The sequence below is a fragment of the Podarcis tiliguerta genome (genome assembly GCF_965153285.1).
Source record: "Podarcis tiliguerta genome assembly, chromosome: 10".
Taxonomy (NCBI): Eukaryota; Metazoa; Chordata; class Lepidosauria; order Squamata; family Lacertidae; genus Podarcis; species Podarcis tiliguerta.
This window is the reverse complement of record NC_139543.1, coordinates 34319306-34331956: the sequence shown is the minus strand read 5'-3', so window position 1 is coordinate 34331956 and position 12651 is coordinate 34319306. Positions and strand designations below refer to the sequence as shown.

Below are 12651 nucleotides of genomic sequence, written 5' to 3'. Positions count from 1 at the left end.
TATAATCCAGGCCATTAAGCAAATGAATTGATGAATTAATAACTGTACACCTTGCTATGTTTCCTTCTCAAAGGACCTAGATGATATAGAAGATGAAAACGAGCAATTAAAGCAGGAAAATAAGACACTCTTAAAAGTTGTTGGACAGCTGACAAGGTAGAAGTTGAAAGACTCAACAACGAATGAAATATGAAAACTACTGATTGAATGTTTCAAGATCAAGGCTACAATATGTCTTTGCTGCAATGTGTCAGAACAACTGTCTTTCTATTTATTATTACTGAGGGGAGTAGAATGAATGTTTTGCATAATACTCTTCCTTCAATGAAATAGATTCAGATTTTGTGAGTACTTCTACACTCACTCCCTTGCATTTTCCAAGTTAATTAATTCAAACACAGACATCTCAAACGTCATGTTCTTGATTTTTCTGTATGTATTTTGAATGTGTATTATCCAGCTTTTAAGAGCATTTGATTGCCAAGATTGAATTTTGGTCTATACAAACATCACTTTTTTGTCTTTGCCACTCTAAATGAGTGGAGGTAATTGGAGTAAACTTTGTTTACACAGATTCAAAATATATATTTTGCTACTTGTAAAGTGTGGGTGCCTTACTACAGTACTGATGTGAAACATTTTACAGCTGTGTTACTTATTCTACAAAGAATCCTGTATTTTGTGATTTTATTTTGTACTATATCTGAAATACTGACAATGGTATATAGTATCTCCCACCCCCTGTATAGCTGCTTTGTGACAGAAAAAAAATGTTTTATAAATCATCAATCACCAATCATTATCAACACTAGTAGTCTTTAGGAAAATGTCTGTGTCGTGTATTATAGGTTAATCACAATGCTTGCGTGTCCACAGGAAAAATTATTCTTTTATACAAGGGGAAATCCACTCTTTCCAGTTAACAAACGCTATGGCCTGGTTCAGATACAATGATCATGGTCCATTAAACCATAGTATTGAACTGAGAACAATGAGTCTTCATTTCATATCCTGGTTTGCAGTCAGAGATTCCGTGGGAAACTGGTTTAAGACACCTCCCCCCCCCCCAAGCATTGCATCACAGTGCATGAGGGAACGAAATATGGGAGAGTGCAGGACAACGTTTGTTCTCAGTCCAATAAGCCATGGTTTATTGGATTGAAACTGTTACGGCTGAATCTCACCTCTATGAGAGTGGTATGCTATGGTTTACATCAATTATTTCTATCATGCAAAATTTAATAAAGGATAGTGGATCATTTTGCAAGTTTTATGAACATTGGTATTAAATGGATTATCAGGATTATCTGTGATTCATAATGGTTTTTGAAGCTGTGATAAAATTTGTTAATATAGTACAAAAGGGAAGTTCATGATTTTTGGGCCCTCTAAAAGTATTATAGAAAAACGTCTGGAATAACACTAATATTTGTTAAAATAAAGTATGTTGCATGTTCTGTTACACACTAACATCCGTTGTCTGCATCAATATTTTATGTTACGAACAATGAAATATCACTTATAAACCACTGGTGCCAGATCTTATCTTGGGAGTGCACCCGTTCCCTTTTGGTTTAAATATAAATGCTGTTAGTCCTGAGAACAATCTGGCCTTGAGAATAGTCCAGAGTAAAGCCCCTACCAAACCTAAAGCCTTTTCTGATGTGAAGTGAAGTGGAGCTCTGTGCCCTATATGAAGAAAGGCATTGCAAGTACTGCTTAGCAGTGTATGTTACAGATGGAACTGGTGTTCCTGTGGTGCTGCAGCCTCTATAATGTCAGTTTACAATAATAAGCCACAAGGCTTTGGGAATAAGTTTTCATGGCATGTTAGTAGTGCAGTGGTTCTCAAATGTTGTGCCATTGGGAGAGGCAAGGAGAGCAACTTGAAATATTAAGCTACATATTGGATGCTTCGACTGTTCTAACCGCTACTCTGCACTCCTTATAGCAGGCAATTCTCCTCTGTGCCTGTATTTGGGAAATAACATTGTCCCAAGTTGGGGGTAGTAGGAATGCATCAGGATTTTGTGATATAGACTGTGCTTCTTAGTGTGGGGAATGTCTCAGAAACCCCTGAACTGTGACGGATGGGGTAAACAAACAAAAAAGTGACTCTTGAGGCAATCTCTGTTAGGCTACCCTAACAGCGCCTTTCCGTTTGAGAGGTGATGAAATACACATTTGTGAGTGCAAGAGTGAACCATGCCTTGAACTTTAATCCAAAACAAAAGCCCTATGCCTCACTTACAAAAGTTTGAGGAAACTGTTAGAAAACGAAGAAGAGTTTGAAGAAGAGTTTGGATTTGATATCCCGCTTTATCACTACCTGAAGGAGTCTCAAAGCGGCTAACATTCTCCTTTCCCTTCCTCCTCCACAACAAACACTCTGTGAGGTGAGTGGGGCTGAGAGACTTCAAAGAAGTGTGACTAGCCCAAGGTCACCCAGCAGCTGCATGTGGCAGAGCGGGGAATCGAACCCGGTTCACCAGATTACGAGTCTACCGCTCTTAACCACTACACCATGGCTCTGGTGTAACGAGGCATGTCATGGTGGCTCTGGTGTTACGAGGCATGTAAACTTAATTACATGCATATATTTAATGTAAAATAACATTTGCATGGAAGAATGGGGTTTCATTTGGTTCTCTGGGATGGTTGTTGAGGCTGCAACTCTAATCCCATTTACCTGGGAGTAAGTTGCATTGCACTCACTTCTGAGTAGGCATATACAAGTTTGCCCTGTGAATTTAGCAATTGTTGGCATGTTGACTTCAGTTAACACAGTGTTGCTCTTTGCTCAAAGCACAAACCATTAAAACAAGCCATGAAAATGTCATGTGTAGATCTGCATAAATGAGTGGTGTTATTCAACAGCTTATACGTTCTCACTCTTCATCCTGGACTAGAGGACCAAGCCCTGAGTGCACATATTCTATAGAAAGGAGCCTCAAGATGTCTAGGGTTTCCAGCCATATTCTTAAGGGATCGTCCCTTGTTTCAAAAATCATGGTGGTCAGTTCTTGAAGCAAAATTGTTAATTTCTCCAACAGATTGTTCGTTCACAAAAAGAACAATATACCTGACTTCCTCTCCCCCTCTACTTCTACTCCCAAAAATATGACATGCATTAATTACCTAATATATAGCTGGCAGTTCTAAATGTTTTGAGTTGCAAGATGGAGAGGAATTGCAGGCAAGCAGTGTTGTCTTATCTGCTTTAATTTTGGACTACCTGGTGTGCTGTGACTCATTGACAGTTTCATTAGATAAGCATCCATATATGAAGCCTCAGATGATTTTATTGTAACTGCTTCAATATGCCTTTAGCGTGCTTGATATCACAGTGAGACAAAAGCATGCTGCAGTAAGTATAAGGGAAAGTATAGAACCTGTTACCTTCAAACTGAAACACATACACAACTATTTGTTTCTGAAGCAAGATCTAACTCAAGGTTTCCCAAATTTGAGTGTCTCAAGCTGTTTTTGGACTACAAATCCCATCATCCCTAGCTGGCAGGACCAATGGTTAGGGATGATGGGAATTGTAGTCCCCAAACAGCAGGAGACCCAAGTTTGGGAAACTGGTCTCAATCCAGCTAACGGGGAAAAATTATATGATCATGTAACTTTTATTTTTTTCCAAGGAGGCAGATGGGGTGCATTTTTTAGTGTTAGATTTTAGTCTGTGGTATCAGATTCTCCGTATTCTTATAGAACTTCTCATTTTTATATCTTTCAGAGGAATTGATCAGGGGACAGAGATGGGTAAGGTTCATTCCCTTTGGCATCTAAACCTGATGTGTTATCATCCAGCAGATAGCAACACTTCACTCTCAATCTGTAGCATGACCTAGTTTGGCTCCAGCTGTATAGTACAGTATTCCACTTCCTGTTAGCTGCAAGGCTGAAGATTTCCAGAATCCCTTCAATGAGATCAGGATTCAATGTTTGTGAAAGAGTACACACAAAGAGATGAAGTAATGGAATACGTGCCCATTCTCAATTCCCTCCAGGACCCTTTTCTAATGTCAAAACTGTTGGCCTTGTGCCTGAGATGTTACTAATGTTTCCATGGCTGTGATAGTGAGAGGGGTAGGACTTACCAGCAGAAGCATGTTATGCACAGTAAAGCTTGCAGAATCAAAGAGAAACTGAATAAATACATTGCTGAATTACACAAATGACTACCAAACTTCTCTTTAAAATGTCCACATCTGTTAATTCCAGCCACCTTTATTGTTGTATACATATCATATGCAAACCAGTTGTGTTTGCAGTAATTACTCGCCATAATTAAATGTGCAGCTGATGTACCACCACACACCACATAGCAACCTATGTAGAGCAATGCAAGGATTTCTTACTTCAATTGAAACAGTTGTCAATTGGTCTGTTGTTTATATTCTGTTCTAGTTTTGGATGTTGTTTGTTACTAGTACTCTGCAATAGCTGTTTCTAAAAATGATCTTTAGATGAAGCCCAGAGTTATAAAATTTATTAAGGGTTGTTTTTAAAAAAAGTCACTGAACCATCACTTAGCAATAAAGGAATATATATGCACACTTACTCTCTTTTAGTTACAGTTAATTATTGTTGTGTGTTGAGAGATTTATTGAACACTTAGTAAGGTGTGTGCGTGCTTTTTTTACTTATCTGGACACAAAATTGTTTTTTAAAAAAATTGAAGAGAGCCAGTCTTCCAGGAATCAAAGTATCCTGTTGGGTCCCTCATATTTTGACCCAGTTACATTTAACCAGGTATCCATGATTAAGCCAAGGTGGGCTTTCTTTATCCCTGCCAGCCAGCAACCCCACTCACAAAAAGAGTTAGACCCGGGACAAAATAATAATTGTGAGATTGAGAAACTGATGTGTGTTTTCCATTATTGCAAATGTAATCCCATGACAGCAATCCATTCTATTGAATATCTTTTTAATTTTTCAAGTTAACTTTAGAGGCCCCTGAATGCACAACCCAAAACATTCCAGGACCACTTTTGCATTTTCATTAACTCAGATCTGCACTACTATATTTAACCATGAAAAAGCATGCAATTTCTTTCCTATTTCTCTGTTCTCCCACCACCACATTTGTGAATCCCTCCTCCTGATAAAAAACCAGAGGGTCTCTATTTTTTAGTCTATTTTGCTCTAGTTTTGTGTTCTCTCCCCTCTCCTTCCACCCCACCCTCACCAATTTCTGCTGCTGCTTGCTGAACTCCATCGTGATTCCTGGACAAAGGTAGGTTGTACAACACGCCTCGTCTACAATGTCAGGGAAAACTTGTGTGAACAACACAAGCCTCTGAACTGGGGAGACGAAAAGCAACATTCTCCCTATTCTACTGTTGATGGGCCTAAGGGAATTTTAGATAGAGCCACATTGAGGTAGGAACAGGCTGCTACTGTCAGGTATTATAATTTCCCTAGATCCAAGGGCTGTAAATAGAAGGCTATAGCCTGGCTGTAGTCTAGAAAGATCCCAAGGTAAAGTCACATACCCTGTTTTGTTAAGGCACCATTAGGAAACATGTGGCTTTCCAATTTCCATCATCCCTGACAATTGGTTGTGCTGGCTGTTGCTGATGGGTCATTCAATAACATCTGGACAGCCACTGCAGCCACAGCCCTGTCCTAGCCTAGGACATCTCCTTACACCTCAGGAAGAGAACCATTCTTTTCCCAGTTCGCTTCTTCCCTTTTTCTCTTGAAACAATCTGAACTCTGAATAGAAAACACTGAAGTCTGGTTCGTCCTAATAAAAGGTGCTAGTCTGCCTGAAAAAGCTGTACTAATGGGCAGAAGTGACAGCCCAGGTTCGTTAAAGAACAAAACATGCGTGTTAGAAAAGAATCTTGAGTCTTATTTAAATGACAAGATTCTTCCAGATAAATGGTTTGTAGCTTATATTTAACCACTTTGCCATGGTAAACCATTACAAACTCAGAGTAGTTAGTTTCTAAGGGCATAAATATTTACAGAGCTAAGTCATTATTCTACAATTTGCTAGTCCAAATGTTTCCTCCTAAATTCCTTGTGGCAGAGTTTAATTGTGAATGCCAGTTTAGTCAAATGCAAAGGCTCGATAAGAATGTTTTGCTTTTGTTAAAATGGAGTGTGTGTGTTAAGTATTCTATTATAGGCACAACCTCCCTCATCCTAGTTTTCCACAGGCATGTAGCACAATCCTGCAGGGAATGTCAGTGCAACCCTATACATTCCTATTCATAAATAAGCCTTATTGGGTTTAATGGAACTTACTCCCAGGAACATATGCACTAAAGTGGCAGCCTGTGTTCTTAGATCTGCAGTTAGTACTGAACAGATTATTCACCCAGGAGAGGCCTATCCTGTTTCATAAAACAGGAAGGTGTCACGACCTCCAACCCCCTTGCTTACTGGGGTTGGGCCACTGTGCAACCGGATGCAAAAATCTTAATTCTTACTTTGGACATTGGTAAACTGGTTTATTCTATTGTGCCTTCTAAAATGTTGCATTTCCTCTTGCAGACCAACCAAAGCACTGGCATATCCTGGGGATTGTATAAATGGCATTGGGAGAGTGTAACTTGGCCAACAATCTCTGAATTCATACAAATACATGAACTGTATAATATTGTGCCAATACAACCTTCATACAACCTTCAATGGCCTCAATCCAGTATACCGGAAGGAGCGTCTCAACTCCCATCGTTCTGCCCGGACACTGAGGTCCAGTGCCGAGGGCCTTCTGGCGGTTCCCTCACTGCGAGAAGCCAAGTTACAGGGAACCGGGCAGAGGGGCTTGGTAGTGGCACCCACCCTGTGGAACGCCCTCCCACTAGATGTCAAAGAGAAAAACAACTACCAGACTTTTAGAAGACATCTGAAGGCAGCCCTGTTTAGGGAAGCTTTTAATGTTTAATAGACTATTGTATTTTAATATTCTGTTGGAAGCCACCCAGAGTGGCTGGGGAAACCCAGCCAGATGGACGGGGTATAAATAATAAATTATTATTATTAATCTATCATCCTGTTATTTAGTTGCTGTTGTACACATGACCCAATCTGCTTGATAGATCTATAAGAAAATAAACTCTCACCAGGCGTTCCATTTGTTCTATGTAAAATCTTCCTATGACAATCTGTTTAATTCATACCCTATTGATGTAGTAGGGGGTGCTGCTTATTACCAGCTTTTGTTTCCAAACTCCCTAAAATTTATATAGCAGCTCTTGATCATACTTGCCACATGATAGACCTCTGTGCCAAGGGTTTATCATTGAACCACACCATAATAAGACAATGTTGACTGACTCTTTTCTTGCTTTACATTCCAAGACCTTCTATACTAAACAAAATCCTTTTGTTCAGAAATAAGGGAATTTCCATCTATTGCACAAGACTGCATTTGAAAAAGACATTGACTATTGGCTGTTTGACACAGCCCATTATTATCTCTAATTTGGGCAGATTCTGCAGGCCAAGTCTGTTGAATGACTATGTTTTTTCTGTAGGAAGAATGCTAATCTCTGCTTTTGCCTGAAGGCTCTTTGCAACAATGATGCACTTTTCAATTGCAGCTGCCAATTAAGTGTCTACTACTCAGCATATTCAAGCGGCTTGGAGGTGGGGCAGAGGCAGTATCCTGCAGATTCATTTCAAACATAAGGCTCCGAGCCAAAGGGGTGCAAAGTAATAATAAATAAAATAAAGAATTCTTGTAAAAATAATAAATATTTAGTGGGGACACCAAATTTTGTCCTGGCTCAGGCGCCATATTACCAAACTCTGCCCCCCCCCCCCCCGCTTATGAAGTAAGAAAACAACAAGTTGTTTATTATTGGAAGGACATAACTTAGCTAGAAAGGTGTCTTATTCTAAACTAACTAATTAACGTAGAGAATACAGGCAGTAAAGATCACAGTCTAACACCACCAAACTGATTCATGTCACAAAATAGCAAGTAGAATAGCTGAAGGACAGGGAGGACTGCCCTGCAAATGAGTAATTCTAAGAGTGACTCAAATGTAGAGATGTTTAGGTCACGACACCAGCCTGGCCAGCATAGTTTCTTATCCCAGTTAGCATTTCGTGTATGATGTGGCTGTGTGACAAAAACAAAGTCAAACAATGGATGAGAACAAAGTCAATCCTATTGTTTTTGTTAGCTTAAGGAAACGACCATGTTGCTTCTATCTCCAGAAGGAATTTTTTAATAATAAACTCTAGAAGAATAAAATCGTTTCTGTTTGCTTGAAATGTAACATTATGAGCTTGAAAACCTACACGCCTCGCCAGATTGTATTGCAGACAGAGTGCATTCCTTTGACTGTCAGGAGCAGCAGTTGTCTTCATGCCCCATATCAGTGGGAAAGAAATGTTTCATTTCTAAGTGGAGCCAGGAAATCCTAATTCCTAGGTTTAGCATTATTCCACCTTCTGTAGCTGGGGCCCTCCAGTTGTTGTGGACTACAACTCCTTTCATCCCTCCTCATTGATCATACCAACTGAGGCTAATGGGAGTCCCATTAGATTGAGGAAGGTTCCCCTTAATATTGGAGAGACCTATTTATAAAGGGACGCGGGTGGCGCTGTGGGTAAAACCTCAGTGCCTAGGGCTTGCCGATCGCATGGTCGGCAGTTCAAATTCCTGCGGCGGGGTGAGCTCCCGTCTTTCGGTCCCAGCTCTTGCCCACCTAGCAGTTTGAAAGCACCCCTAAGTGCAAGTAGATAAATAGGTACCGCTTTATAGCGGGAAGGTAAATGGCGTTTCCGTGTGCTGCGCTGGTGCTGGCTCGCCAGAGCAGCTTCGTCACGCTGGCCACGTGACCCGGAAGTGTATCCGGACAGTGCTGGCCCCCGGCCTCTTAAGTGAGATGGGCGCACAACCCTAGAGTCTGTCAAGACTGGCCCGTACAGGCAGGGGTACCTTTACCTTTTATTTATAAGAAGCTGCTTTATAGTGTGGTAGACTGTTAGTCCAGCTCAGTATTAGCTACAACAGAGGTGAAAGAATTGGATTTGGCTGGTGGGCCCAGTATTTATCTCCCCTATCCCAAATTTGACAGACAGGTGGGGCTGTCCATCTGCCCATTACCTGAAATCACAATGGTTTCTGGTAATGGCGTGCTTTGAAGACCTGACAGTTGCCAAAAGTCCTGTGTGGTTTTTACAAGTCTCTTTGAGGATTGGTTGGCTGCAGAGGTTTTCCGTGGAGAACAGACAATCTCATGGAGTCAGCACCTAGCTGCACTTGGGAGTTCAGACAAAACCACCAGAGGAAAGCTGTATCTTGGTTGTTAGGAAGAAGGGGAATCTAGCAGGGCTTTAGAGCAATGGAGATTCCAAGGGCTGGAAAATAAAACAGGGAAGAAAAGTGCACCTAAAAGGAAGGGAGAAAACAGCAGCCGGGGATTCCTATAACCTAACCAACTCACACATCAGTCACAATTCTGACTTTACTCATTGGCTAAAAACACTGAAAAGTGGGAGCAGCCAGCCTGGCTTATTTCACAAAAATTGTTTAGAAGTGTGCCTGCACATTTTGTTTTATAACTTTCCTTCTAGTTAGGACTAGAGGCAGAAAGAAAGAAAGAAAGAAAGAAAGAAAGAAAGAAAGAGAAAGCTCAGAGCCTGCAGCCTCGTGCATGTATCATGGACCCAAGTGCAACTGCACCATTATAAATCTGCCCATGGTCTGGGCAGTGCTATGCAGTTGCTATTCAACTTTTGAAAGAAGGGAGATCTTATCACACCTCTTCTAACATCACATCTGTTTTGTCTGCCAGAATTTCCATTTTATGTGCCACGGTTTGTTTTCTATGGATAGTATCTATTACCACTGCTAGGCTGGCTCTTTGTGCTGTAGATGCCAACCAAACCTACCATATAGAACTGCAGTGAAGGTAACTGCATGTGGATCATTTTGGGCCCTTATGGAAGTGCTTTAAAAAAACAAAAACCTTAATCTGGCTATTGGTTGAAAATCATTACGATATGTACTGTAAGTTGGAGGAAGATAATTCTAGCTAAAAGCCAAATGTTGTCTTTTAGATTTTAATTCTTGAATATCTTATGCTGTCTTATCCTTAAGGCTGTGACCAGACTTTTAAACCAACACACTGCAGGAACCCCATGGCTGTCAAAGGAAACCAAACAGACTGAAGCAAAGGCTCCAAACATTGGCAAACAGCCACTTCCTTTCTCTAACACTGTTGTTTTTGTTTTTAATTACTTTCCTTCAGATAATATAACATCTTGATACTGTGGAGTACTCCCCACCTCCCAAAATACCCCAAATACTTTGTCCTGTTCCTTTTTTCTGTGTTCTGTGAGGCTCATGCTACATTTTCCTAAACATTGGCACCAAAAATATTTCTTTCTCCCCTTTCCACAAAATGGCTCACAGCCATACACTGCTCTCCAGAGCAAAACAAACTTCTAAACAGGGGAAATAAAATACTGATTTTAAAACCCTAGTTTGTATTTACAATAAATCAGTTCATAAACTGCCCTAATCTGGAGCTGTTGACAGAAAAGTTAAAGTTGTTTCATTCCGGATTATTTAGCCATGCTTCAGTATCCAACAGCGTGATTTTGTGAATTTCTCCTCAGAAGTAAGACCTGTTGAGTTCAATGGGGCTTACTCCCAGGGAGGGAGGTTTAGAATTGCAGCCTGAAGCTCCTCGTGTTTGAGATGTCAGTGCTGAAACAATAACTATATGAATGTTCTCTGTCTCTCTTTTTCTTTCAATACATTTGCTGTGATTTATAGCATATAACACAGGGAAGGGATAGGGAACTTGTTGCTCTCCAGATATTGTGGGACTACAGCTCCTATTATCCCGGACTTCCATGCTGGATGGGGCTGATGGGAGTTGGGGTCCAACAGCAGCTTAAGGGCCACAGGTTTTTCATAGTAAGGCACATAGGAAGCTGACCACATTAGACTAAAGAAAAACCACAAATTGTTATTTAATATGCAAGCTCTGTGTCTGCTCAGATTAAGCCTAACCGAAGTAGGTTTTGTTTTTTAAAAACTTATTTACTTCTCAAAATATCAAACACTAGTTATAAGACATGATATGAGAGCACAGCATAGATGCATACAAGTATGAAAAGTTTAGGGGTGATAAGCAAAAGCACACTTCAAAAATGTTCTAAGGATTCCTAAGGAACATGACTTTATATCAAAATTCTTACCCTCATGATCTTTCTAGCTGTAGCAAAGGAGAAGTCAAGATAGAAGAGCAGTTGGTAGCTTCCTGAAATCTCGCAGCACCGTCCACCATATTTATATCAGTATTTCACATGATCTTGCAAATCTTAAAAGGGTCACTGATCTTAACAATAGTGCAAAGTTCAATTTATAACATGCAAATAATGTTTATTTTATTTCCAGGTCAGCATTTTCCAGAATAACGTTCCATAAACAAGACTGTTGAACTTAGGTCATATACTAGTTTCTTTCAGTTTTCTTCCTTTGACTTCTAGGGTTTTTTTTGGGGGGGGGGGGTATACTTAATTATTTCTAAGAACTCCAAAAATATTTCCACTCAATCACAATCATTTCACATCACAAAAAAGATGGGAAACATTTTTACTAACTAACCAGCTCTTTCCTCCACTGAACTCTATCCTTATCAAAGCCATTTATTAGGCTCACATGCAACACTAAGCCATAGTTAAGTCAAAATGTATAAACCAACAACAAACTGGTTCATGAGTATGGTTCATTCATGCTTAACAAACCACAATTAAACCACTGGACCTGATTCTGGTGATCAAATAAACCATGGCTTTTTAAATAAACAGTGGCTTAGTGTTACGTGTGAATCAGGCCATTTTCTAAGCTTCCAAGAGACAGAAAGATGTTGCAGCTGCAGATATAGATAGATAAGCAAAGCTCCATTCTTGATAATACAGTGGTACCTCGGGTTACATACGCTTCAGGTTACAGACTCCGCTAATCCAGAAATATTACCTCGGGTTAAGAACTTTGCTTCAGGATGAGAACAGAAATCATGCTCTGGCGGCGGGGCGGCAGCAGGAAGCCCCATTAGCTAAAGTGGTGCTTCAGGTTGAGTACAGTTTCAGGACCTCTAGAACGAATTAAGTACTTAACCCGAGGTACTACTGTAATTAATTAGCAAACACATTCACCTGAACATATGAGGGCTTAAAACACTGATAAGCCTGTTGGAGGATTGTACCCAAGTACAATTCCTTCTCTTAAGCTTCTTAAGCTTAAGATAATGTTGCTTAAAACCTATAGGGGGCATTGTTTGTCTAGCAATCTAACCAGCACTTGCCTGATACAGTATTTGTTTTGCCTATGTTAACTCCACCCCTAAAAGCTGAGCCATTTTGTTTGCTTTTCTTCCCCAACCTGGTGGAATGCCTGTTATTTTCTCTCTCCCATCTCTACTCACCCTGTAAATAGTAGCTGCATGAAAAAAGCTTTTGAACTCCAGAAGCTGTAAGTGATTGTTGTTGTTTAGTCGTTCAGTCATGTCCGACTCTTCGTGACCCCATGGACCAGAGCACGCCAGGCACTCCTGTCTTCCACTGCCACCCGCAGTTTGGTCAGATTCATGTTTGTAGCTTCGAGAACACTGTCTAACCATCTTGACCTCTGTCGTCCCCTTCTCCTTGTGCCCTCCATCT

The 12651-nt window shown here is 40.4% G+C and overlaps 1 protein-coding gene across 1 annotated transcript in view; it reads left to right on the top strand.

Moving 5' to 3' along the window:
* PAWR (pro-apoptotic WT1 regulator) overlaps positions 1-1470 on the top strand; it is a gene marked incomplete at its 5' end in the record, with an annotated part of 56077 nt that extends 54607 nt beyond the window's left edge. Inside the window, one exon of the mRNA XM_083400998.1 lies at positions 74-1470. Coding sequence (XP_083257124.1) covers positions 74-160 — 87 coding nt within the window. The 3' untranslated portion in view covers positions 161-1470. The remainder of the gene's footprint in view (positions 1-73) is intronic.
* Between the last annotated feature and the right edge of the window lie 11181 nt (positions 1471-12651).